The following is a 26348-nucleotide window of genomic DNA, read 5'->3' on the forward strand; positions in this document are numbered from 1 at the left end:
CAGATTTCAAGTGTACTACAAAGCTGTGGTCATCAAGACAGTGTGGTACTGGCACAAAAACAGACACATAGATCAATGGAACAGAATAGAGAACCCAGAAATGGGCCCTCAACTCTATGGTCAACTAATATTTGACAAAGCAGGAAAGACTATCCAGTGGAAAAAAAAAACAGTCTCTTCAATAAATGGTGCTGGGAAAATTGGACAGCCACATGCAGAAGAACAAAACTAGACCATTCTCTTTCACCACACACAAAGAAACTCAAAATGGATCAAAGATCTAAATGTGAAACAAGAATCCATCAGAATCCTAGAGGAGTACACAGGCCAACACCCTTTTTGAACTTGGCCACAGCAACTTCTTGCAAGATGTATCTATGAAGGCAAGGGAAACAAAAGCAAAAATGAATTATTGGGACTTAATCAAGATAAAAAGCTTCTGTACAGCAAAAGAAACGGTCAACAAAACTAAAAGACAACCTACAGAATGGGAGAAGATACCTGCAAATAACATATCAGATAAAGGGGTAGTATCCAAGATCTTTAAAGAACTTATTAAACTCAACAGCAAAGAAACAATCCAATCATGAAATGGGCAAAATACATGAAGAGAAATCTCACAGAGGAAGACATAGACATGGCCAACACGCACATGAGAAAAATGCTCTGCGTCACTTGCCATCAGGGAAATACAAATCAAAACCACAATGAGATACCACCTCACACCAGTGAGAATGGGGAAAATTAACAAGGCAGGAAATGCCTCTCCACAAATGTTGGAGAGGATGTGGAGAAAGGGAAACCCTCTTGCACTGTTGATGGGAATGTGAACTGGTGCAGCCACTCTGGAAAACTGTGTGGAGGTTCCTCCAAGAGTTAAAAATAGACCTGCCCTACGACCCAGCAATTGCACTGTTGGGGATTTACCCCAAAGATACAGATGCAGTGAAACACCAGGACACCTGCACCCCGATGTTTCTAGCAGCAATGTCCACAATAGCCAAACTGTGGAAGGAGCCTCGGTGTCCATCGAAAGATGAATGGATAAAGAAGATGTGGTCTATGTATACAATGGAATATTACTCAGCCATTAGAAACGACAAATACCCACCATTTGCTTTGACGTGGATGGAACTGGAGGGTATTATGCTGAGTGAAGTAAGTCAATCGGAGAAGGACAAACATATGGTCTCATTCATTTGGGGAATATAAAAATTAGTGAAAGGGAATAAAGCAGAAAGGAGAGAAAATGAGTGAAAGTATCAGTGAGGGTGACAAAACATGAAAGACACCTAACTCTGGGAAAGGAACAAGGGGTAGTGGAAAGGCAGGTGGGCGGGGGGGTTGGGGTGACTGGGTGATGGGCACTGAGGGGGGCACTTGGTGAGATGAGCACTGGGTGTTATGCTATATGTTGGAAAATTGAACTCCAATAAAAAAAATGAAATTGTCTGTGGCAAACACTAATAATGAAAGAGGAAGTCTGAAGCATGTGCTTTAAATCAGTGAAAATGCTCACAATAATGGGAGAACTGTCACTTTTTTTTCCACACACATTTCCTTGAACCTTTTAATCTTTATAACATACACATATTATTTATTAAAAATAAGATCTGGGGGATCCTGGGTGGCTCAGTCAGTTAAGCATCTGTCTTCAGCTCAGGTCATGGTCCCAGGGTCCTGAGATTGGGCTCCCTGCTGAGGAGGGAGCCTCTTTCTCCCTCTTCCTCTGCCACTCCCCCTGCTTGTGCTCTCTCTCTCTCCAAGAAAAAAAAAATCTTTTTTAAAAAAAATGAGATCTGTATTTAACTCTATATTCCAGAGCAAAAAATAAATAAATAAAAATAAAAAACAAAAAAAAGGATTCACTATTTTCTCAATGTATTCAAGAAACTGACAAAAAATGATAGAATTTATATAAATCAGTTTGTATACTTTCAGGCAATCTGTAGCAAAAAGGCTTGCTTGCTGCCTAGATAATGCTAGTTTAAGTAAAGAAAGGAGCTTGCAAGTGTTAAACTAGCAGGATTAAACTATTATAGGTCCTAAAGATTAAAAGGTTTTTCCAAAGGAAAAAGGTTACAAAAAAATCATTCCTGACAAAAATTTGACTGTAAGCAAATACTCTGTCAAGGCTGAGCACGTTCAGCCCACAACTCCAAGACAAAGCTGGAGAAGTTTCTCCTGCACCTAAGGAGACTCCTGCCTCCACTGGAAGGATGATTGTGGATTTGATGAGGTGAGCCGTCACTGGGACCAGGAAGCTTTGAGACTGTGCATAAATTTACATGTGGGGCAAAATTGGGGCCAGAAGCACAGGGAAGCGCAGAACAGCAAGGCATGCTTCATGAAGAGAGCTTCCCAAGGGGGTAAAAGACACCTTCCTGGGGGGTTCAGGCATCTTCAGAGCAAAATCATAGAAGTAACCCCACTGGTGCAGTTTCTCCAAAAGAAGCTATTATTGAAAATGTTGTCGCAAAGCCACTGATTAGCATTTAGATCACTGCTCAGTTCAAAAAAAGTAAACAGTTGCCCTTTATAGGCTCATATTTTATGACTGTATCTAAAACTGTAAAGAGGGACAGGGCTCCTGATGGCCTGACCCTCACTTGAGCCGTGAGCTCCCTTCAAATCAGCTCACTTTCCCCAAATAGATGGACATGATGCAACAGCATCTGCCACAGACTAAGGAGACTCCAAGAAGGGATTATTGCTCTTTCCTCTTTCTTTTTGATGAAAGGTAAAGTATTATTTTATGTATCAAAAGAACCATGACTACATAATGGAGTGGAATGAAAAACATCAAGACCTTTTTCACATCAAACATGAGATTTCAAAGGAACTTCATGTCTGTGGCACGTGTCTTTGGGCCCCAGCAGAGACTTTTCTTTTTTTTTTTAAAGGTTTATTTATTTTAGAGAGAGAGAAAGAGAGCTCATGTGCATGAGCAGAGAAAGGGGCAGAGGGAGAGGGAGAGAAAGTATCCCAGGCAGACTCCCTGCTGAGCATGGAGCCCGACCTGGGGCTCAATATAACGACCCCAAAGTCATAACCTGGGCCAAAACCAAGAGTTGGCACATCAGCCAACAGAGGCACCCAGGCACCCAGTAGAGACTTTTAGAAGGCTGGCTCCTCAGATGTCAAGGGACATATAGGTAGAAAAGTTACAGGAAGCAGCGCAAGGGACGGATATTGACTTATTGAATGTGAACTTGTAAGTAATTTCAAGTAAGGCTGTCTTTCCTTCCTTTCTTCATTGCTTCTTCTTCATTTTTTAGCACATGGTCATGGAGCATCTGCTACATGCCAGGCAGTCTACTGAGTGTTGAAAAACTGAAGATGAGCAAAGTAGAATAGAGGCCTGCCCTCAGGACATGTGCAGACAAGCAGGTTTATCTTCTCGCTACCTAGAGACAATGATAAAGGCCTCAATCTCCCAAATGGGATCACTTGCCAGGAAGGAAATGGACAAAGTGCTCCGGGAGAGGAAGGGTGGCTCTGGGATAGGAACTTTGCCTAGATAAAAGGCAGTCAGGGACGCCCTCTGAAGAAGTGGGCTTCTGGTCCTTTCCTGGCTCTGTCTAGGGCTTAGCTGGACAGGACATTAGCTGGTCAGGACGTAACCTTAGCTTGTCTTTTGCATTTGGGAAGGCGGCAAGGTGTGGTGGAGAGAGCCATATTCCAACTCAATAACACTACCGCTGCTTATGAACAGCGAGACTTCAGGCTAGGGCTTAAGCACCAGAAGCTTCACACACCAATGAAATAACAGCCTTCCTTGGGGTGGTTGTAAGGAGTTGAGAGACCCACATGTGCCTTTTTTTAAAATTTTATTTATTTATTTATGATAGTCACACACAGAGAGAGAGAGAGGCAGAGACACAGGCAGAGGGAGAAGCAGGCTCCATGCAGGGAGGCTGACGTGGGATTCGATCCCAGGTCCCCAGGATCACGCCCTGGGCCAAAGGGAGGCGCCAAACCCCTGCGCCACCCAGGGATTCCCCCACATGTGCTTATCTTTGTGCTCATATTTGCATACACAGTCTCATCAGCACTTTGTAAACACTTCAATGCAATCTAAACAATAAGGTCTTGGTGGTGATCAGCCGGGGATCTGGGGTCAGAGTGTCTTGGTTTGAAACCTGGTTCCATGATCCCCAGTGGCGGCGCAAGGGGCAAATCACTCAATGTCTCTGCAAGATGGAAATAGTTATAGTACTGAGCCCATTTTATTGATGTGAGGATTAAATGAGATGGTATTTGCAAGTGGTATATGTATGTATGTGTGTATATGTGCTGACACATAAGAGTTTAATAAACCTGATTTCTTGTCATTGTTGTTACTCATTTGATTTCGCATGACCTGATCCTTCTAGATACCTAGTTTAGTGAGCCTGTCCTGGCTGATGACCTCTCTTGGGAAGTGCCTCCAGGGCCTTCAGAAAGGTCATCCTCACTTCCCAACTGGACTATGTCTCTCCCAAGCTTCAGCACATCTATGGTTGACACCAGCATGCTCCCTCCCAGCCTGAGCCATGCAGGCTCTACACACCCAGTCCTCTCACATCAGGAGGCTTCTGCCCAGCATCTCCTGCATTCCTCTTCCCTGGGCTAATCCCTCCTTATCTGACAAATCACTATGAGTCGAGTGTCCCAGGGGAACCCTTCCCAGCCTCCTCTATGCCCCCTTCCCCATTCCCACCTCAGTCTGGCCTGGGTACCCTCCTCAGGCTTATCCAGGCAGTGTGTGGAATCCTCATCCTGGATTGCAATAATTCGACCCCTAGAATGGTTGCCTCTTCCACCTGGGAAAGCTGCTCAGGTGTAGGCACCATAACCTATCCATCATTTTCTTCCCAGAGGCTGGAGCACCTCCTGGTTGGAAGAATAAAAGGCCAACTCAAATGCTCTAAAAAGTGGATCTCTAATTGCTGTAAAACAATGATTTATTTTGAACACACAGTGATATTTCCTCACTTGGGCACTTTCAAAATCAAGGGTTATACTCTGAAATACCTTGTACTTTTCTATAGATCTATAACACCATCCTCAATGGATGGAGATTTGTCACTATCAAGTAAGCATATAAAAGAGATTAAGGGTGCCTGGATGGCTCAGTTGGTTAAGCATCCAACTCTTGACTTCAGCTCAGTTCATAATCTCAAGGTCCTGGATCGAGCCCTACATCTGGCTCTGTGTTCGGTGTGGAGTCTGCTTGAGGATTCTCTCTCCCTCTGTCCCTCCTCTTGCTTGCACTGTCTCATAAATAAATAAATAAATAAATAAATAAATAAATAAATAAATAAATATTTTTTAAAAAAGATTAAATAGCTGGTTTCAAAGTCCATTTTCCAGACAAAGAAAAGATGTGTGCTACAAAATGCCAGGCAGACTGCCCTGTGCATAGCCGACTGTATTGAGCACAGAGCCTGACAAGGGGGCTCGATCTCCTGATCCTGAGATCATGACTTGAAACCAGGAGTCAGAGGCTTAACTGACTGCATCTCCCAGGCACCCCTCCAGTGTGGCTACTTTCAAAAAAAGCAACATTCATTTATGTGTATAAAATATAACATGGGTAGTTCTGGCACATAAGGAGTGGGAGATTTATAAATTCGTCTGTTGAATTAACACAACACAATGCACATCATTATCATATATGCCTATGCACAGTGTGTATGACACATAATTTCAAGTCTGAACACACAGACACATTGAACAAGTGATTTATTGAACTATATGGGAGGGAAAGAAGCTGACTCAAACCTCTGCCAAGTCTACCATTTTAGAAATGGTAAGATAATCCCACTTAGCAGGTTTTTAACAATTTCTCTAAGTTGTTGGCTAGCTCCTTGTCTCCAGGGTAGATCTGAAATCTGAGGACAGACAACCTCACGGAGTGACTTAAAAACATTTGCTGAAGTAAAAAAGTGGTTCCAACTGTCACGCTCTTATGTGACAGTTCCAATTTCTGCCTGGCCTATCCCTGGCTCTGCTCTGAGAAGTTGGCATCCATCGCACCCAGGTCCACATGACTCGATGTCTGGGGGAAATTAGGCAGATTGATCATCTCTTGCACACTAGTGCAGAAACGGCTGTGATAATTCATGAGTGACATTCGTATAACAGATTGGGAAAGAACTTGCTCCTTTAAGCACCTACAAAAAAAGCCCAGCTGGCCCACAGAGGCTACTCTGGCATGGGATGACCTTCCTCAACAAACATAGCACAGTGCTTGCAAACACAGAGTCTGGAGTGGCTGTGTGCAATGGCTATGAGCAACCAAGTGCATGAACAACACGTCCTCAGCGAACACTCTGCATTTCGCCGAACAACCCCTTCACTACTCCATACGACTATCACTGCTACAACTTCCTCTTCCTTCTTCTTGCTATTATTCATTGTGTTATGTTTGTTGTTTGTATTAAAATTATACATGGAAATAATTCAAAGGATCAACACTTCTGCAAGTTTTGTTACAATACAGCAACAATCCCAATCCCTTTCTTCCCATCTCTCTCTCTCCATCCATCCATCTCGTTCAGGTGACAATTTTGGTATGTTTAGTTCCTTCTCTAGCAATGAGAGAGACTACTTTTGCACTTCAGGCTCCATCTGTTGGCCTCCCACCGCGGAAAATGAGGATGTAGCAGTCTCTCCTCCCCGCAACCCCCAAGAGACACGCTCATCCTTGCATCCTGCCGTTCCCCAATGGACTATTGTATTCTTGGTTAGATCGACTCTCAGGGCTGCAGTGATTATGATTATGCTCTACAGAGCTGGTTCATGTTGTAAGCTGACGTCCTGTACATTTCCATTCCCTGGAGTTAATAACTGTTATTTTTTGTTGAGCTGTTTTCTAAACTTCTCATTTATCCAACTTCAGATTATTCACCAGCTAAATAACTTCCTCTCAAGGCATCCAGATGCATCAGGAGTGCCATCTGCCCATGCTTCCCGAAGTCTGTCCTAGTGTCTTCTGATCCACTCAATCAGTACTGGTCAGGGTCTACACTGTGGGCACAGCCGACATCCTTGAACCTCCCTTCCTCACCATCCTGGAGATTCCTTACGCCTCTCTCCTCTGCTAGAGCTCCACTTCATCTTCCGTCTCATTCTCATTCTTGACTTGGTCCTTCATTTTCATGGAGTCCACCTCTTTTTCTTTTTTTTTTTTCCACCTCTTTTTCTGATAGTTACTTGAGACAAGGTGAACATGAGGTACGTTTTTTGGAGACCTTGAACTTGTGAAAACATGCACCCTCATGCTTGATTGACTGGTGTGTCTCCACTGCCTTCTAGCGCTTGATGAACCCCAAACAACCTGATTCCTCTACCTTTATAGCCTGCCACTCTTGTTCAGAAGCTTATGGGATCTGAAGTTTGTTTTGATGGGCATCTCTTTCTGGTCCCTGCACTGTGCCCCTTCAATCTGGAAACTCATGTGTTTCTGGTCCCAGAGATATTCTGTATTTATTTATTGATGATTTCTCTTGCTATGGTTTCTCTCTTCTCCCTCTCTCTTGCTCTTTCTCTCTCTCTTCAGATATTGGAGTTACTTGATTTGCTCTCTCATTTTCTTAGGTCTTTTCTCATATTTTCTATGTGTCTTTCTGTTTTACTATATGAGGAATGTCAACTTTGTCTTCTAACACATCTTTTGAGTTTTTCATTTCTACTGTCATATTTTTAACTTGTAAGAGCTCTGATGTTTGTCCTCTGAATTTTAAATAAACATGATGTTCCTTATTTTATAATTGCAAAAATCTTTCTGTGAAATACTGATCATAGTTATCTGCATATATTCTTCTCCTTGCATAGTGTCCGTTCATTCCAAGTTTTTTTTTTTTTTCCTCTTTCCATTTGATTGTTTGGACCTCACTGTTTGTGCCAGAAGATTTTTTGGGATATCTGATAACCTTTGGTTGTTGGTAACCTAGGTGGCAGCTAAAGGCAAGTGAGTAGGGCTTGTTGGTTGTGGACCACACGGTAAGGGGTGGTGGGGAAGCTGTGACATCACAGTCTCTTGTCTTGGCTCATCTCCACTGAAGTCACATCCTCACTGAAATCACAGTGTCCTGCCTGGAGGAAGGCATCAATGTACCACTCTCAGAGTCAGCTGGAATGGGGGGAAGCTGTGTATTTTAGCATCTGGTTGGTGTAGTATTTTCAGCACAGTATCCCAAGTCGGCTTGATGTCCTTCAATGTAGACACTTGCCATTGTACCATCTCTAGGGAGCAAATCTTAGTCCTCTGCTGGGGTAAACTTACTCAGATTATTCAGCCATCGAGTTATTCACAGTGGGCAAGAAGCTCTGGGTTCTCAGGACTTCCTAAAAGGCCTTACTTTAGTCTCTTTTTAGCCTCTCGTCCTCCTTCCATAGATGCTGATTACTGTCATTCTTGCACCTTTGGGAGATTCTTCAGCGTCCATCAGTGTTCACCCCAGTGACAGTCTGGAATTTACATTCTTGGATGCTAATCATTCACTGCTCTCCCTCTTCTCTCAGATCCCCCCATGTTTCTGTAGTTTCCTCTTTAGTCTTTCCCATCCTTAAAGTTTGTCATTTTTCAAATGTTCTTGTTGTTTTATTGGAGTTTCAGGAGGAACAAACTAGGGGAGTGTGTGTATGTGTGTGTGTGTGTGCCTGATCTACCATCTTTACCTAGAGGGTCAAAACTTTCTTTACCATGTCTTCCAAAACTGCTTAAGTTAGAAGGAGGGCAGCTAGACACAGTGCAAGACCCCCAGATGAACAAATCTGGAACCACTCATGCCAGCCTCCTCCTCTAGGAAGAGCAAGAAGACTTTGTTCGTGATACCATCGCCTTCCAAAGCCACTCCCTGGTCTCCTGACTCTGTAGACAAACTCACTTTGCCTGCTTGGCTGGAGTGACAGAGACGTGTACAGGCAAGGAGAAGCCAAGGCCCCAAGGAAGCTGCAGAAACTGAGCTTATATCCAAAGCCTAGAGTCAGCACTGAAGCTTCCCAAGAGAAAGAATCTTCTACAAGGCACAGCACTGATTTCAAAGTATGGAAAAGAAAAGTAGATCCCCTCATGCTCCCAACTAATGCCATGTGACCTTTCTAACCTGAGACTGGAGGGACAGAACATTCCAGACTTCCAAAGTCACACTGGAAGAGCGAAGCCAAGGCCAACCACCAGCCATGTCTCTCCACAGTGGGGTGTTCCCCCTCAGATGCAGTGACAAGGGAGTGGACTGTCTGTGGAGAATGTAAGAGCAGTAATCTGTTGTTCTGTTTATTAGCTCCATGTGTTGCCACTTCTAAGAAATGTCAGCAAGAGAATACCCTGCACTGCCCCAGACTGCTCCCACCCCGTGCTGCCGCCCAGTGGGCCACCATTCCCAGGCACCCCTCCAGCAGCTCAGTTACCTGTGGATGATATGGAACCTCTGCAGATACTCCAGGGCCAGCGCCAGCTCACAGATGTACAGCTTTACCGCCCCCTCGGTGAAATGGACGTTCTGTTGCAGGTGGTAGCGCAGATCCCCACCCAGGAGCAAGTCCACCACCATGAACATGTCTTCCTCGTCTTGGAAGGAGTACCTATGGGCACAGAGGGACAGAGAAGGTGAGGGATGGAGATACTCCAACATCCTCAAGATCCATGCTCCCATTTTACAGAAGAACAATCTGAGACTCAGAGAGAAGCATGGGTGCCCCCAAAGTCACAGGGCTCTATCAAAGGCTCTGGTCAGCCAATGGCATTTTAACCAATACTAGACACTAACATATGACTTTGTTTTTATTTTTTTAATAAATGATCTTTAAAATTTAAATCCCAGCTGGTTAACATACAGCATAATATTATTTTCAGGTGTATAATATGGCAGCTCAACACTTCCATACAGCACTGAGTACTCATTCTGACAAGTGCTTTCCTTAACCCATTATCTCACATGCACTCCCTCCCCCGCCTACCTCCTCTCTGTAACCAGTTTGTTCTCTAGAGTTAAGTCTGTTTCTTGGTTTATCTCTATCTCTACTTTCTGCCCCCTGCATGATTTTCTTTTTGTTTCTTAAATTCCACACATAAAGGAGATCATATGGTATCTGCCTTTCTCTGACTGACTTATGTCACTTAGCCTAATACACTCTAGCTCTATCCATGGTATTGCAAATGGCAAGACTTCATTCTTTTTTATGGCTGAATAATACTCCATTGTGTTTATTCCATTGTCTTTAGTACCTGCTTTAATTGGGTGTTTTCAGGACTTGTAGGAGGTAGTCTCCAAAGCTGCATCCCCCTCCCCAACATGCCTCTGTTGGTGGGATGGGATCCCACCATGCGCTATTCCTCAACACAGAGCTTGGTTCTGTATGTGGCCCCTGAATGTGGTGATGCTCTGGCAAATCCACACCCAGATCTCAAGGGAACTGGCAGTTTCTACTTAAACTGCCTCCCAGGACCCAGCCAGAGCACAAACCCCACGGAGAGGCCATGAGAAGGAAAACAAAGGGGCTCCAGTCAACAGCCCTGGCTGAGCAACCAGGGAAAACCAGAAACAACTGGTAACCGTGGGAGTGAACCACCTCAGGCACTGGGAGCCTCTGCAGCCCCAGCTGGCATCAGATGGAGCAGAAAAACTGCCCAGTGGAGCCCAGTTAACACACAGAACACAAGATAATAAAATAGCTGTTTTTAAGCCACTGAAATTGAGGGGGCTTTTTGTTTTGTTGTTGTTTTTAGTGATAGAAAACTGACCCAGTACTTAGTTCGTTTTTTACAAAATACATTTAGGCTTCCTAAGGACTGAAGAGCTGATATATGAACCTCAGAAAGGTGTTAAACAATTGTAAAGTAGAATCTCAGCATTGCAAAATGTTCTCACATTCCATACAGAATCGTGGAAGGTAATAGGGAAGCCTGAACAATCATCATAGAATGATAGATTGTTATCATGAAGGCTTAGAGACCTGTGTCTTAGGCCCTTGGATATTAGACCTGGGCCAGCCAGGCCATTCCCCTCATTCGACAGAAGAGGAAACTGAGCCCCAGAATGATGAAGGGACTAAACGAGTCAACAAAAGGAACCCAGACCCTGACTCTCCCCACCATTAGGTGCTGCTGTGATGCACACACTGTGTGCTTCTGTAAGCTGGGTGTGTTTCCTGGACTTGGGTTGCCAATATCTCTTGTAGGATTTTGCATATCATGTTCCAAGTGACACTAGCCCATATTTTCCTACCTACACTGCCCTGACCCAGATTTGGTATCATGGCCATACTGGACTCGTATGATGAAGTGGGTTTTTTTGGTTTATGTGCAAAAAGAGTTTAGGAGAGGCATCACTAGTGTGTGTAGTGTGGTCTCATAAAGCCCTCCATTCCCACACCTCTGATTCACTTTAGGAGTTCCTCCCAGTGCTGTCGGATGATTCCCGCTCCTCCCTTTCAACAAAGAGATAAGCAGATCAGAGACCTGGGCTGACTAGGAGGTGTATACACATCCCCTGGCTGCTGGTGTTGGCTCCTCAGGACACCTTGGGGGTGCTCCCTGGAATCCATGAAAGAAAAACTTCCTCCTCTGGGTTTGCCAGGCTAGATGCTGTGACTAAGAGGCTGCCTGGAATCCTCTTGCTGAAAGTGGGGAGTAGGACCCATCTGGGTGTGAAGCTGCAGAGGGTCAAGCAGGCTGAGAGCTAAACACACACAGAAAGGGTGTTGGAGGTGCTGGCTCCAGCCTGGGCAGAAACCCGAACTTCACGTTTACATGGGCCAAGACCCTGCTTTCTCAGCTACTGGACACCGTGTTTCTGTCATTTGGAACTGAAAGAATCATCTGGTACATCTTTCCACATATTTGCTCCTGGAGAGAAGGGTTTAGATGTTCAAAAAGGAACTACAGGAATCAGCTATAAATGGATGCCCAATTTGTATTCTAATAGTTGAAAGACTATTGAAACATTACATTAATAACCAGTGAGCTCTGCACTCTCGTTCACAGCGAGACTGTTAAAGGGTATCTCATTCAATATTCCGCCAGAACTCTTTGGAGGAGCAATATGAATTTTTAGGAGAGAAACTTGCAGATCGGAATGAATTCTAAAGAGGAAATCCAAAATGCAAAGAGAGCAATCATTTAAGTAATAAGTCAGGTTGTTGCTTTCTCTTACTCCAGATCCTTTATTTTTTATTTTTATTTATTTTGCCCTGGGTGATGGACTCTACATCTCCAAGGAGACTCAGGACAGAGAATGACCTTTCATTTATCTCTGCAGTTTTGTGCTATTTCACAGACTTGTTCCATTGTTTCTTTTGCCTCTTCTTGGACTGGAATTCTAAGTATGTTCTCTCATGATAATGCTGCATATTGTCATGGAAATGATGGAGACCACAAATGAGAAATCACACCCTATCTCATCATCACGCTGACCCATGGAGAAACTTGGGAAATTAGGCTCACTTTCCAACATCAAAGAAGTTCAGGAGTTTTGGAAAGCATTAGTCCTGGCCTGGACATCAAAACAGACCAGCACAAAGGACCCAATGTCTGGTGTAAAACTTTATTTTTTTATTTTTATTTTTATTTTTATTTTTTACTGATTTCCAATCTTTTCCAAAGAAGCTTTAAAAGTTATTTGCAAAATACATATAACTTAATAAATTTAAAAATAAGTAAGCCAGAAATCAGGTCAAAGAATAAAAAGGGAATTCAAGAAAATGTAAGCAGGCAAGAATACCCTAATTCATGCTCAAAGAACTTGCCTGAAACAGGTCATCACCTTCCCGACAACCAGAGCAAAGTGAGAAACACGATCAGCCTTATGTATGGTTCAGGATCAACATGGGGAAAAAAAAATCAGTTGTTTGGGAAAAGCATGATTATTCCTGGTACTGAAGCCAGAAGAAAATTTCTCCCACTAGGTTCTTACAAAGATGGCATTTTGTATTGTGGCAAACAATGATCTACATAAAATAGCTCTACACAGGGTAACACGTTTAACAGGGATTTTTTTTTTTTTTTGTATGATATATGGAAAACTTCAAAGTCCCAACCTATAAAAGCAGTGCTATGCGGGGGCAAGGAAAGTGATCTGGTGTCATGTTCACGGATGAGCTTTCTCAATGAAAAGATAAATTTAGAGAACACCTGGTGAATGCCCTCAGGGACCATGTCACAAATGTGAGCTCACCCACACCCCCGCAAATAGAAGGTTTCTATCACACATCGGCCCTATGTCAGAAGCTGGGACTCGGTGGAAGAGGTTGACCTAAATGGTTTGCCTAAGTTTGGGACAATCAGAAAGAGGCTGGAGTTTGATATCATGTGCCGTAACAAGTACCCTGGATAATCCACTGCTGCAGACCCATTTCTCACACTGGATGTGGACCTTAGATTCCCAAGGAGCTCAATACTGTTTTTCTAAGTTCACTCACAACATCCACTATTCCCACCTCTCTGCTCTTGACTACCTTTACTTTCTCAGAGTGGAAAGTGCTTCCAAATCAGGGGCAACGTTGCTCCCCTGGGGAGATTCAGCAATGTCTGGAGATACTTCTGGTTGTCACAACTAGGAAATGTGCTACTGGCATCGAGTGGGTAGAGAACAAGGATGCTGCTAAGTCTTCCAAGGCACAGGACAGCCTCCCTGCCAACAAAGAATGACCTGGCCCCACATGTCCACATTGCCATGGTTGAGAAACCCTGATTTAGACTCATGCTCTTGCTCTTAGAAGCCCTCCCTAACCCTGGAAGACTGACCTGGGTAACAGTCTTTTTGGTCCCTGATACCCTATGGTATAATAGCTCTGATAAGGTGCCTATGATGCACTCAGCACTGTTCTAAGTGCTTTATGTGTGCTAACTCATTTCATTCTCCCAAAGTCCTTTGAGGAAGATATTAGTAGGAGCTATCTTGGACAGATCTGGACACTGAGACTCAGAAACGTTAAAGAATATTTCCCAGGAAATGGCAGAGCTGGGAGTTGACCCAAGATAACCCATTTCCAGAATCTAGAATTCCTGCCTGAAGCTCTGGCAGCACTTCCCCTGCGGCATGGGGATCCTCTCTCTCCTGGTCTCTTCTCCTCACCAGGCAGCCATCTCTCTTTGCACAGGGCCAGGTTATTTGGCACTGTCCCCCTGCATTTGTACATTGCTCACAGCATCCCACACTCAGGAATGAATGGGTCATAAACAAAGTACCCATAGGCTGTGAGGCAGGCCAGTCTGTTACTCTGCAGGAGGCTGGGACCAGGGAGAAGGCAGTGAGGAAGGAAATAGGGACAGTGGAAGACTGAATGGAAGCAAAGCTCTGTTGGGCTCTGGGTTCTGCATGTTGTTGATGTCATTGCTTATTGGAGCTTCCTTTTTGTGTGGCCTCCACTCCTCACAGAGACCAGGATCTCCCATTGGCCTGAGAGTGACTCTCCCAGCCTCTCTCCTCGGCCTCACTTCCATGCAGGGAGCAGAAGTGACCTGTCTGATGAGCTATTTGGAAGGAGTTGCCAATGTACTCAGCTCAGCCCCGTCTGGGTCCCACTGGGTCTGGATTGTTCACAGAGGGCTTGTACTCAGTCCACTCCCTGCCAAGGCTAGGGGCCTTGCCAGTGGAGATGAGGCTTGCAGGTGAGCCTGTATCCTCAGGGTGATTCCATTTCAAAGCCAAAGTGTTAGCAAGTTCTTTTGGATGCAGAACTAAAGCCAACTTTTTCAATCAACTGTGTCTGCTACAATGCTGATATTTTTACTTCCATGGGTCTGAGTCCCATGGCATCTCTAGAGTGGTCCCAAACTCAGGTGGGATGGAGGGGTGCTCTCCACAGACCTCCCATCATTCCTCAACACTTAACCTATTTAACCATGCGAGTCAAGCAATATGTCCCTTATTTTTCCAATGGAGGAAACCAAGGCCAAGAGAGGCTGACTTGTCCCCAGTCCAGGTGAGACCCCTAATTCAATAACACATTGTGTCCTTTAGAACCAACCTCAGGAGACTTTCACACTTAAGGCCAGCCACGTTATCCATATGTGGGAAGATACATGAGCATGTATGACCGAGGTACTGTGTCCGGGGTAAGTCCAAGTCGGCACACCTGCCCCAGCTCCCCCTTACTTCATCTCACCTTGCTTACACCTGGTGCCAGGAAACTGCCAGCCAACCATATATTGTCAGTGGTGGGGGAGGCGTGGGAAGGAAAGGACACCTCATGCAGGAAATCATAAACCTTTCTTGATCTCCAGCAGCTTGGCACCATTCAGCCATTCAAAACACATGCCTTTCACCCCTTTTCTTCCCTAAGCGGAAAAAGCCAAGCCAGGAGATGCCCTGTGGGTTAGTCTTCTGGAAGCCCCGGCACCTGGAACAAGCCACGTGTCTCCGACATTCACCTCCTGTGTCCTTTTTGTGGGGCACCTGCCGGGACAAGGAGCTGAGCATCTCTCAGACCATTTCCTGTGCAATCCAATCTCCAAGGGGGAGCAGACAGAGAGGAGGGCTCGCCCACCACGCTCACTGCCAGTGATTCTCAGAGATTGAACATGCTGCAACAGAACAGCTAAAAATACTCCCTTAGGCTCAGAAATCCAATAATGGGATGCTGGGCCTTCCGTCAGCTCATATTGTACAAATAACAAGGAACTTATCAAACCTGAATTGTGCTTGATACATAGAAGTCTTTAATAACATTTGCAATAATAACCTTTTTAAAAAATCTGAATTGAGCCACAGAAGTGTTCAAGCCATTCACACAGCCTGGCCCTCATTGTTCTCCACATCAGGCTGATTCTGTCCTTGTCACCTTCCCAGAAGTCAGCATTGCTGATTGGCTGCCATCTGCCTCCTGGAAGCCAAGTGTCAGCAAGGGGATACTCTCAAATACCATCCCGCTCTCCAGGCCCAGGCAGTTCGGGGGTAGGAGCACTTGTGGGACCATGCAAAGGTGAACTGCAAGCTCAGCTTTTCCGCCACCTACTGCTCTGCAGCAGGGCTTTGCAGACTGTAAAGTGTATCAATCTCTGCAAATGCAGAACATAGTTCCTGTGGCTTAACGATTTTATTTCATTTGTATCCTGCATGCCTCTAAAGGTTTTGCAATGGCTAACTAAGACTGATGGAAAAGACAGAGAGGAAAAGTGTGGAACAATGGAGAAGTTCATTTACCCATTCACCTGGACAAACTGTGAGCGAGGAATGGCAGCTCTGACCTTCCCAGTTCAAGCAAGCAGTGGGCAGAGCAGGGTGGACAACCCAGTGTGCACATGTGGGCACATGAGATGAAGCCAAACCTCCCCTCCTTGGGCTGAATTCCAAAATAAATGTATAACTTGCATTTTTTTTTTAAAGGAGACATTGAGTAGAAGAATGGGAAGTGAATCATGGTCGTTCACACTGTGGAGGGCTCTCTGTATACATCTGTATTCATGAGAAATATTGATCTGTAGTTCTCTTACTGTACTACCCTCATCTGCTTTTGGTGTCCGAGTAATTCACATTCCATAAAATGAACTGGGAAACATTTACTTCTCTTCTGTTTTCTGGAAGAGATTGTATAAAAAAAAAAATTGGTGTTAGGGGCACCTGGGTGGCTCAGTGGTTGAGCATTTGCTTTCCGCTCAGGGTGTGATCCTGGGGTCCTGGGATCAAGTTCCACATCAGGCTCCCTGCAGGGAACCTGCTTCTCCCTCTGCCTTTCTCTCTGTGTCTCTCATAAATAAATAAAAAATCTTTTTAAAAATTGGTGCTAATTCCTTAAATATTTGATATAATTCTCCAGGGAAACCATTTGGGCATGGAATTTTGTTTTCAGGAGATTTTAAATTATGAATTCCTTTTTTTAACAGTTGTAGGATTATTTGGGTTAGTTTTTTTTTGGTCCAGTTTTGGTAGTCTGTGGGGTTTGAGGAATTGGTCTATTTCTTCTAAGTTGTCAAATTTATGAGTATGAAATTGTTCACAGTACTCCCTTATTATTCTTTTAATGGCTGCAGGATCTGGAGTGATAGCCTCTGTTTTATTTCTGATATGCATGACTTGTGTTTTCTTTCAGCTTCTATTTGTCAGTCTTGCCAGAAGCTTATCAGACTTTCTAATTTTTTTTTTTGAACAACCAGCTGACTGTTTCATTGATTTCTTTTTCTATTGCTCTCCCATTTCCAATATCATTTATTCCACTCTTGATTATTTCTTTCTTTCTGCTTGCTTTGGGTTTATTTTTCTCTTCTTTTTTTAGTTTTTTGAGGTCAAAATTAGATTATTAATTTAAGACCTTTATCCTTTCCTAATGCAAGCATTTAGAACTATCAACACCATCATCACTACTTTAGCTGAATTACACAAACTTTGGTATGTTGTGTTTTCCTTTTTATTCATGTATTTATCTTTATTTCTTTTGAGGATTCTTCTTTGACCCAAGAATTATTAGAAATTTGTGCTTATTCTCTATGTATTTGGAGATTTTCTTGTTGTCTTTCTGTTGTTTATTTCCACTTTGTTTCTGTTATGCGCAGAGAACATGCTTTGTCATGATTTCATTTTTAAAAATTTGTTGAGGCTTGTTCTGTGACCCAGGAATTGGTATATCTGTATGAATGTTCCATGGGCATTTGGAAAACAAGTACATCCTGCTGTTACTAGGTGAGATGATCTGTAAATGTCACTTAGATGTTATTGGTTGATCATGTTTCAGTTCTTATATCTTCACTGACTTTCTATCTAAAAGTTCTATCAATGGTGGCTAGTAATAATTGTCAAAGTCCTCAGTGATAATTGTGGATTTTTTTTTGTTTGTTTCTCCTTTCAGCTCTTATCAATTTGTGCTTCATGTATTTGGAAGCCGTGATGTTTGACTCATTTATACCTCATTATTATTTGAACCATTTTTAATATGTCATCCTATGTCATATTACCATGTATAAATTGCTTTTTCCTCATTATAAGTAATAGTGCAATGAGGGTCTCAATATATTTCTTCTTGTGCTTACATGAACAAGGTAATTTATTATACAAATATTCACTGAGCAACAACTATATGTCAGATGCTAGTCTAGATGCTTTGGATAATGCACATAAAGAACAGAATCCACGTTCCTGTTTCCATGGGATCACCTAAAGTGAACTGAGCAACTAGTATAGTGGATAGCACATAGGAGACTTTAAGCATACTGATTATGAGAATGAGTGAATAATGAATAAAGCTAGCATTCTTATAGCAAACATAGAGTGATTCACATATACCACATGCTTACTCTTATAATCCTTATATTAACTCCAGAGGTACACACAGTTATACCTATTTCACTAGAGATCAAACGGTCACCAAAAGTTTTAGCTTACTGAAAGGCAGGTACTAGACTTATTTTTTTACAAGGAGGAGGATCATTTTAACTTGTGTCAAGTGGAAGGTCTTCTTAGTAAATGGTTTTATATCAACTAGAACTGGATATCCATATGGGAAAAAGTGAATTCTGACAAACATCACATATCATACATAAATACCAATTTCAAATGGATTATAAATCTAAATGTGCAATGTAAAAACACTGAAACTTCTAGAAAAAAGTAGATCTTCAAGACTTCAGGGTAGACAAAGATTTCTAAACAGGATATTAAAAGCATTATTCATAAGAGTGCATTGGTAAATTGGACTTGATTAAAATTGAGAACTTCAGTTCTCAAAAAATGCACAGAGAATAAAAATGGGATAAGATTTTCACAATTTGAGGATACATTTAAAACACATATACAATTCTTTGTAATATTTTTGCAGTTTCTGTAACTTTGAAACTAAATCAAAACAAAAATTGCCAACACAAACATATGGAACTATTTTCATTTAAAATATTATTAATTTCATGGTAACCCAAAGAAAATAACTAAAAAATATAGGAAAAGAAATGACAGGAAAAAATTTAAAATATACTAGAAAATATCTGTATTACATAGACGACAGCAGGAATGGAGGAATGAAAGGGAAAAATCATAGGATATAAAGAAAAAATAGCAAAATGGCACATATAAATACTACCTTATCAGTAATTAAATTAATGTAAATAGACTAAACAATGCAGTGAAAAGGGCAGAGATTGGTGCGCTGGATTTTAATATTTTTTTAGATTTTAATTTATTTATGATAGTAACACAGAGAGAGAGAGAGAGAGAGAGAGAGAGAGAGAGAGAGGCAGAGACATAGGCAGAGGGAGAAGCAGGCTCCATGCACCGGGAGCCCGACGTGGGATTCGATCCCCGGTCTCCAGGATCGCGCCCTGAGCCAAAGGCAGGTGCTAAACCGCTGCGCCACCCAGGGATCCCGGTGTGCTGGATTTTAAAAAATGATCCAACTGTATGCTGTTTACAAGAGGCACACTTTATTTTTTATTATTATTATTATTTAAATATTTTATTTATTCATTCATGAGAGACACAGAGAGAGAGAGAGAGGCAGAGACACAGGCAGAGGGAGAAGCAGGCTCCACGCGGGGAGCCAGATGCGGCCTCGATCCCCGGTCTCCAGGATCACGCCCCGGGCCAAAGGCAGACGCCCAACCGCTGAGCCACCCAGGCATCCCAGCATTACTTATTATAACCGAGGGAAAAAATTAGCTGTAAGATAAATTCCAGTACATCAACACTATGAATTTGTGTTTTACTTTTCTGTTTTTTCACTTTTGAGAAGAGGCAGATCTATAGTTACTAACATGAGAAGATGTTGATGACCTGCTAAATGAAAACAGCAATGGTAGAACTTCTCTTGAAAAACATGCACTTAAAAAAAAATACTTACAAGGGAGTGGGGCCCCTGAAGGAGGCACACTTTAAATTCAAAGAAATAATTACGCTTCAAGTAAAATGATGGGAAAACATTTAACATCCAAAAAGTAACTAAAAGAGAGCTATAGTGACTATAGTATATCAGACAAAATAGAGTTTAAGATAAAAATTTTTACTAGAAACAAATATATATATATACACACACACACACACACACATATTTACAATGATGAAAGGGTTACTCATTCAGTAAGATACAGCAATTTTAAGAATCTATGTACCTAAAAGCAGTCTGAAAATATATAAAGCAAAAACTGACAGAACTGAAGAAAGAAATTGGCAAACGAACAGTCATAGTTGAAGACCACAGCACCCTAGTTTCAACAGTGGATAAGAAAGTAGGAAAAAGACGAAGAAATAGAAGACTTTAACTGCATTTGATCCCAAAGGACAAAGGCAAAAGCCCACACTACCATCAACAGAACACCCAACCAATAATAATAGCCAAATACACATCCTTCTGAGTACACATGAAACATCCTTCAGGACAGACCATGTGTTAGACCATAAAACAGGTCTCAGTAAACTTAAAATGACTGAAATCATATGAAGTATGTTCCATGATGACAATGAAATGAAATCAGGTATCAACAAGAGAAGAAAATTTTGGAAAGTCACAAATTCGTGGAAATTAAACAACACAATCCTAAATAGCCAGTGGTCAATGAAGAAATGGTAAAAATTATTTTTAAACAGAAAATATTTTGAGATGAATGGAAACAAAACTGCTAAATAAAAAGTGGAATGCAGCTCAAGCACCGTTTATTTTTTTAATAATAAATTTATTTTTTATTGGTGTTCAATTTGCCAACATACAGAACAACACCCGCACTGTTCAGTTATAAACATTTATGAATGGACAAAGAAGATGTGATACACACACACACACACACAATGGAATATTACTCAGCCATTAGAGATGACGAATACCCACCATTTGCTTTGATGTGGATGGAACTGGAGGGTATTATGTTGAGTGAAGTAAGTCAATCATAGAAGGACAATCATTATATGGCAAAATTAATTTTTTGACACTAAAAGTCCCCAAAGTGGTTGCCTTTGAGGAAGGGGACAATAAATATAAGGGCAAAGACGACCTTGGAGGACTGGTGTTCTAAGTGCAGAATTAAGGTGCATTCACATGTGAACATCCATGTAGACATAATTTGTGTACTTCTTCCCAGATCTTATACCTCAATAAAATTTACATTAAATTCTCTGCTTTCCCACATCTTACAAATCACTTGATGTCATTTAAGTGCTGCAGTTGCGACGCAATCTTTTGGTTGTGAAATGGTTCTCAGTATAATTTTAATTAGCATTTCATGGTTAAGAGTGTATTCATTTGTAGGGCTACCAGAACAAAATGCTGCACGCTGGTGGCATAACCAATGGAAATGTATTCTTTGACAATTTGGAAGGCTAGATGTCTGAGATCAAGGTGTGGGCAGAACTAGGTTCCTCTGGAGCCTCTCTCCTTCGCATGTAGATGGCCACCTTCTTTCTATGTCCTTGTGTGTCCACCCCTTTATACATGTTTGTTCCCAGATTTCCTCATCTTACCAGGATACCACCCCAAACTAATAACCTAACTGAACCTTAATTACTTCTTCAAAGGCCCTATCTCCATATACAGTCACATCCTGAGATAATGGGGTTAAGACTTTAGCACATTAATTTTGAATGGACACCATTCAGCCTATAACAATGAGTGAAGCTGATATCTATCCAGAGTCATTTGCCACTTGGGTCTTGTCCTCTGTGCACTGTCTTGTCTTTATTTGTTGTCCATTTATTTACAGGGCTTTTGACCTTTCCTTTGCTATTTGCAAAAGCTATTTATATATTGGAGACTAACCTGTGACATGTATATACGCTGAGAGTGCCTTCTTCCATCCAGTACTCTGACTCTTCATTTTGTCTCCTGTGGGATTCCTTTTATCCTTATCGACTTAACTTGTTGATTGTGTCTTACTTACTATCATCTTTGATCCATCCACCAATGAGAGAGGTGAGTTAAAAAACTCACCAAATACTTGATTTGTTATTTTTCCTTGTAACTCCAGAAATTTTTGCTTCATATATTTTTTACTTTTATATCAGGAGCACACAAGTTCAGAAACATAACTTTTCTTACATTTTATAGTTATATTCTCATTATCTTGAAGAAATGCTTTTAAAAAATTGATTGATTGATTGCTGGGACATCAATTTTGTCCTATATTCTTTTCTTGGTCTGCCTTTTTACATGTTATTATGTTCAAATTTTTACTATCTTCATTTTTTTTTCTGTGGCTCTTATATGTAGACTACACATAGAACTTTAAAATATCCAGAGAGTATGGGAATCCTTTAGCAAATTGAGCATGCTTACCCCTATAGTGGAAACGGATATGTTAATTATTGTGACCTTTTCATATAATACTCCCATCTACCATGCTTTTTTCTTACTTTTCTTCCTCTTCATATCTGCATTGAACTTTATTGATTGAATTTCTTTATTTCCCCTTTTGGCTATATAGCCTATTTCTAAACTTTAATCTATTAAAAAAAAAACAGGTAGAGCTACTGGCTTTCAAAGCCCCATGTTTATTATAAGGATTTGGATTTGGAAAGAAGGAATTCAGTGAGATAAAAGTTTGTCTGGAGAAACCTATGCCAATTCCAAAGTCTGGCACTGGTATTCAGTGGGAACTAGTCCAAATGCTTGGCAATTAAGCAAGTATTTATAGAGTGTCCTCTATAGGAGTCAATTAACAAGGAAATTGGAAAACCCCACAGGCTCCTGTTCTCACTGTGAGGCAGTTTGGTGCTGCAGAAAAACACAAGAGCTGGGTTTCTGGACAGAGCAGAATTGGAGACCACATCTTGCTATTTGCCAACTGTGCTTCTATGGGCAAGTAAGTCAAGTCTTTGAGCTCTATTTCCCTTCTTTGTAGTATGATTATTGTTAAAAATATTAATAAATCACAGTGTGGTTATGAGAAACCTATGAGAGACAGTTTGAAAATATATGAAATTACTATTCCATTAAAATAATAAATGAAAGAAAAAAGAATTTTTTAAGTCCTTTGGTCTTCTCAGCAAAGAAGCATGATGTTTAACAATCTTTTCACTGAGTTCCTCCAAGATTTGACATAGAAGACTCTGGAACATCAAATCCTCTGTCTTTAAGCTGAAGCCCCAGGGAAGTGCTCAAAATGGAACCCTTGTAGACAAGACAGCATATTAAGAGAGGGTCCCTAGCTGAACTCCCCAAAGTAGGACATGAATTTTAACAAGTGTGTTCAATTTTTTAAAGGCATCAAAACTTGATAAAAATTAAAAATATCTTTTAAAATGTAGGCTGACTGTGTTCTCACTTTGTTCTTAGATGAAAAGAGATGCTTTTGGACCACTACAACAGATGACAGACTTTGGTGTGTTGGAGCACCCAGAAGAGGTAATGGCCACAAAACAGGTCCCGTTTAAAATGCTGGAAATCCTTTGTATAGCCCTTCTTGACTTCCTAAATGTGAGCCCTGACTTCTCATCCTCACTCCACCAATGGCCTGGGCCCCAGCTATCTTCAAAGTGAACTGCTCACATGGTGGTGCTTCCTTCTCACAGGAAAGGGCTTCAACTTAGCTCTCAAGCCCCATCCATTCCTCCATCCACTCTTCCAGTGTCTTCAAAGCACCCTCTGTGCATTACTGCTGCAGAAATGGATGGAGGGACGATGACTGCAGTTCGTGAAACAATATCAGAGCTAAGATTTGAAGAGTGAACATGAGTTAGCAAACAAAGGATTCATGGGGGTTCAGGAGGTAGGAAAAGGATAAAACAATTCTCGAAGAGAGTGCACCTCCTTTGAGAAAGCATCTTCACATTCTCGTCCACAGGCTGCGTTAGACACTGCTCAGACACCAAGTAAGAAGTATTTGCAGTAAGAAGATATTTACATCAAAATTGATTAGTGGTAGTTTTCTTCTTTCTTTTTCTTTCTTTCTTTCTTTCTTTCTTTCTTTCTTTCTTTCTTTCTTTCTTTCTCTTTCTTTCAGATTTAGTTAATTAACATATAGCATATTATTAGTTTCAGAGTAGAGTTTAGTGATGCATCAGTTGCATAGAACAGCCACGTCTCATTACATCAAATGTCCTCCTTAAATAAAATGAAAACAACAGACTCTTGAAATCATAACTAGAAAGCCTACCATAAAATATGATCTGACAAATTGGAACAGAATCAATTACTCTATCTCTTTGTGATAATTGGAAGAACATGAAGGCTAGGTAGGAAGTGACTAAGCTGAGCCTATATTACCACTTAATATCACCTAAACTATTTATTTCTTTTATCTGAATATTGTCCCTCCTCACCCACTGAAAATTAGTTCCATGAGGGCGAGGGCCTTTTACAAAATTCGACTGACCAAATATTTGTGTATATACTTTTCGACTCTTGATCCTGTTCCATTGATCTGTTTGTCAATCTTGATGCCAACACTGTCTTGATTATTATATGTTTATAATAAGTCTTGAAATCAAGTAGTATTAGTTCTGTAACTATGTTAAGTTTTAAAGTTATTTTCACTATCCTAAGTGCTTTCTTTGCATTTCCACATGTATTTTAGAAACAACTTGTCTATTCCTACATAAGAGTTTGCTGGAATTTTTACTGAGATTGTGTGTTATCTATGCATCGATTTGGAAAGAACTGACACCTTAGTAATACTGAATCTTAAGTTCCATGAACAAGGTACATCTCTGCACTTATTTAAGTCTTCTCTCTTTTCTCTTAGCAGTGTTTTGTACTATTTGGTATTGCAGGCCTTTTACATATTTATTTAGAATCATACCTAAGAACTTCATATTTTTGACATTATCATACAATTTTTAAATTCAATTTTTGATTATTTACTGCTAGTATATAGAAATATAGTCACTAATATATTGATCTTGTCTGAAACCTTGCTATGATCAATTGTTCTAGATTTTTTTGTAGATTCTAACAGATTTTCTATGTAAAAAATATAATCACATCATCTGCTAATAAAGACTTTTATTCGTCCTTTCCAAACTCAATGCTTTTCAAATGTTTTTCTTGCCTTATTGCACTGCTAAAATCTCTAGTATAATGCTTAATAGAAGAAGTGACAGTGGATTTTTTTTGTCTTGTCCCAGTTTTTAAAGGGAAACATTCAATTATTCTCCATGAAATATGATACCTGTAGGTTTTCTGTAGATGACCTTTATTGGGTTGATGAAACCCAATTTGTCAGAGCAATATATATATATATATATATATATATATATATATATATATATATATACATAGTCTCTTTTTTCTGTTTTCTCTTCTTATAATGTCTTTGTCTGGTTTTCATATCATGGTAATGTTGGACTCAGAATGAACTGGGGAGTAGTCTTCTACTGCTATGTCTTGAAGTTCACTGATCTTTTTTTCCTGCAAGGACTAATTGCCATTTGTTCTGCCCAGTGTATTTTCCACATAAATATTGAAGTTTTGATCTTTAAAAGTTTGAATTAGGTTTTTAAAAAACATCTTCCATTTTTCTACTTTTTGGGCATATTGAATACAATTATAATTACTTTTAATGCCCTTCTATGCTTTATGTAATTTTTCCTATCTTTGATTGTTTCGGGTAAGAGTAAATCTGGTCTCTGTTACTCTACTTTGGCCAAGAGCCCTTAGTCTAATATCTGATAAAACAGATTTTCCCAAAGAAATGTTTATGGGATTAATATGTGTAGAATGCTCTAGGTGCCAGGAAGGTGGAAGGTATAGTGAACAGGACAGAAAGAGTCCTGTACTCATGGAACTTAGAGCCTGGTTGGTTATTACAGCCAATCAAAATGAAAAAAAAATTATGTGAATGAGACAACTTCAGATAATATTAGGCAAATGAGAGTGATATATTAGGGACTGGAAGGGAGTGGGGAAAACCATCTCATAGATATTGGTCAGGGATACATCCCTGAGGTAGAGGGACTTGAGCTAAGTGTTGAGGAGGAGGTGACCATGCAGAGGTGCCGGGAAGAGAAATCCAGGCAGAGAGTCTGTAAGTACAAAAGTCCTGGGTGGGGAATGAGCCTAGCATGTTGCCGTACAGAATGACGGTCAGAAGGGCTGGCATGTAGTGAGAGACATGGGGCAGGCAGGGGCCAGATCAGCTGCAGTCTTACACATCAGGAAGAGAAGTGTGGAGTGGAGTGCTCCAGGACACAAAGAGATATCAAAGTGAAGCTTTCTTTATATTCCTCTCTAATGAACAGAAAACAACAGAGAAATTGGCTCACTCTTCCTTGTGGCCGCAGAGCATTTTCAGCCCACAGACTGCTGGCAGTCAGGATAGATTGGCTCCTAAAGCAATTGCTGTCCAGCACCTTGTCTAAGGCATCCTCTCAATGTATACTCCAAGCATTGCTGGCAAGCTGTTCCCATAGAGGCCATTCAACACTCTCTTATTCTTCCCAGAAGGGAAGTAGCAGAGATGCAAGCTGTTTGGTAGCTGCCACATTTCCTTCCAAAGATGATGGAGTTTAGGG

The 26348-nt window shown here is 41.2% G+C and overlaps 1 protein-coding gene across 2 annotated transcripts in view; it reads right to left on the reverse strand.

Annotated features, from left to right (window-relative positions):
* STK32B (serine/threonine kinase 32B) overlaps positions 1-26348 on the reverse strand; it is a 390888-nt gene that overhangs the window by 125655 nt on the left and 238885 nt on the right. For both annotated transcript variants that reach the window (XM_055326005.1, XM_055326004.1), the window contains exon 4: positions 9400-9573. In XM_055326005.1, coding sequence (XP_055181980.1) covers positions 9400-9573 — 174 coding nt within the window. The remainder of the gene's footprint in view (positions 1-9399; positions 9574-26348) is intronic.

Source organism: Nyctereutes procyonoides, unplaced genomic scaffold, assembly GCF_905146905.1.
Source record: "Nyctereutes procyonoides isolate TBG_1078 unplaced genomic scaffold, NYPRO_anot_genome, whole genome shotgun sequence".
NCBI lineage: Eukaryota > Metazoa > Chordata > Mammalia > Carnivora > Canidae > Nyctereutes > Nyctereutes procyonoides.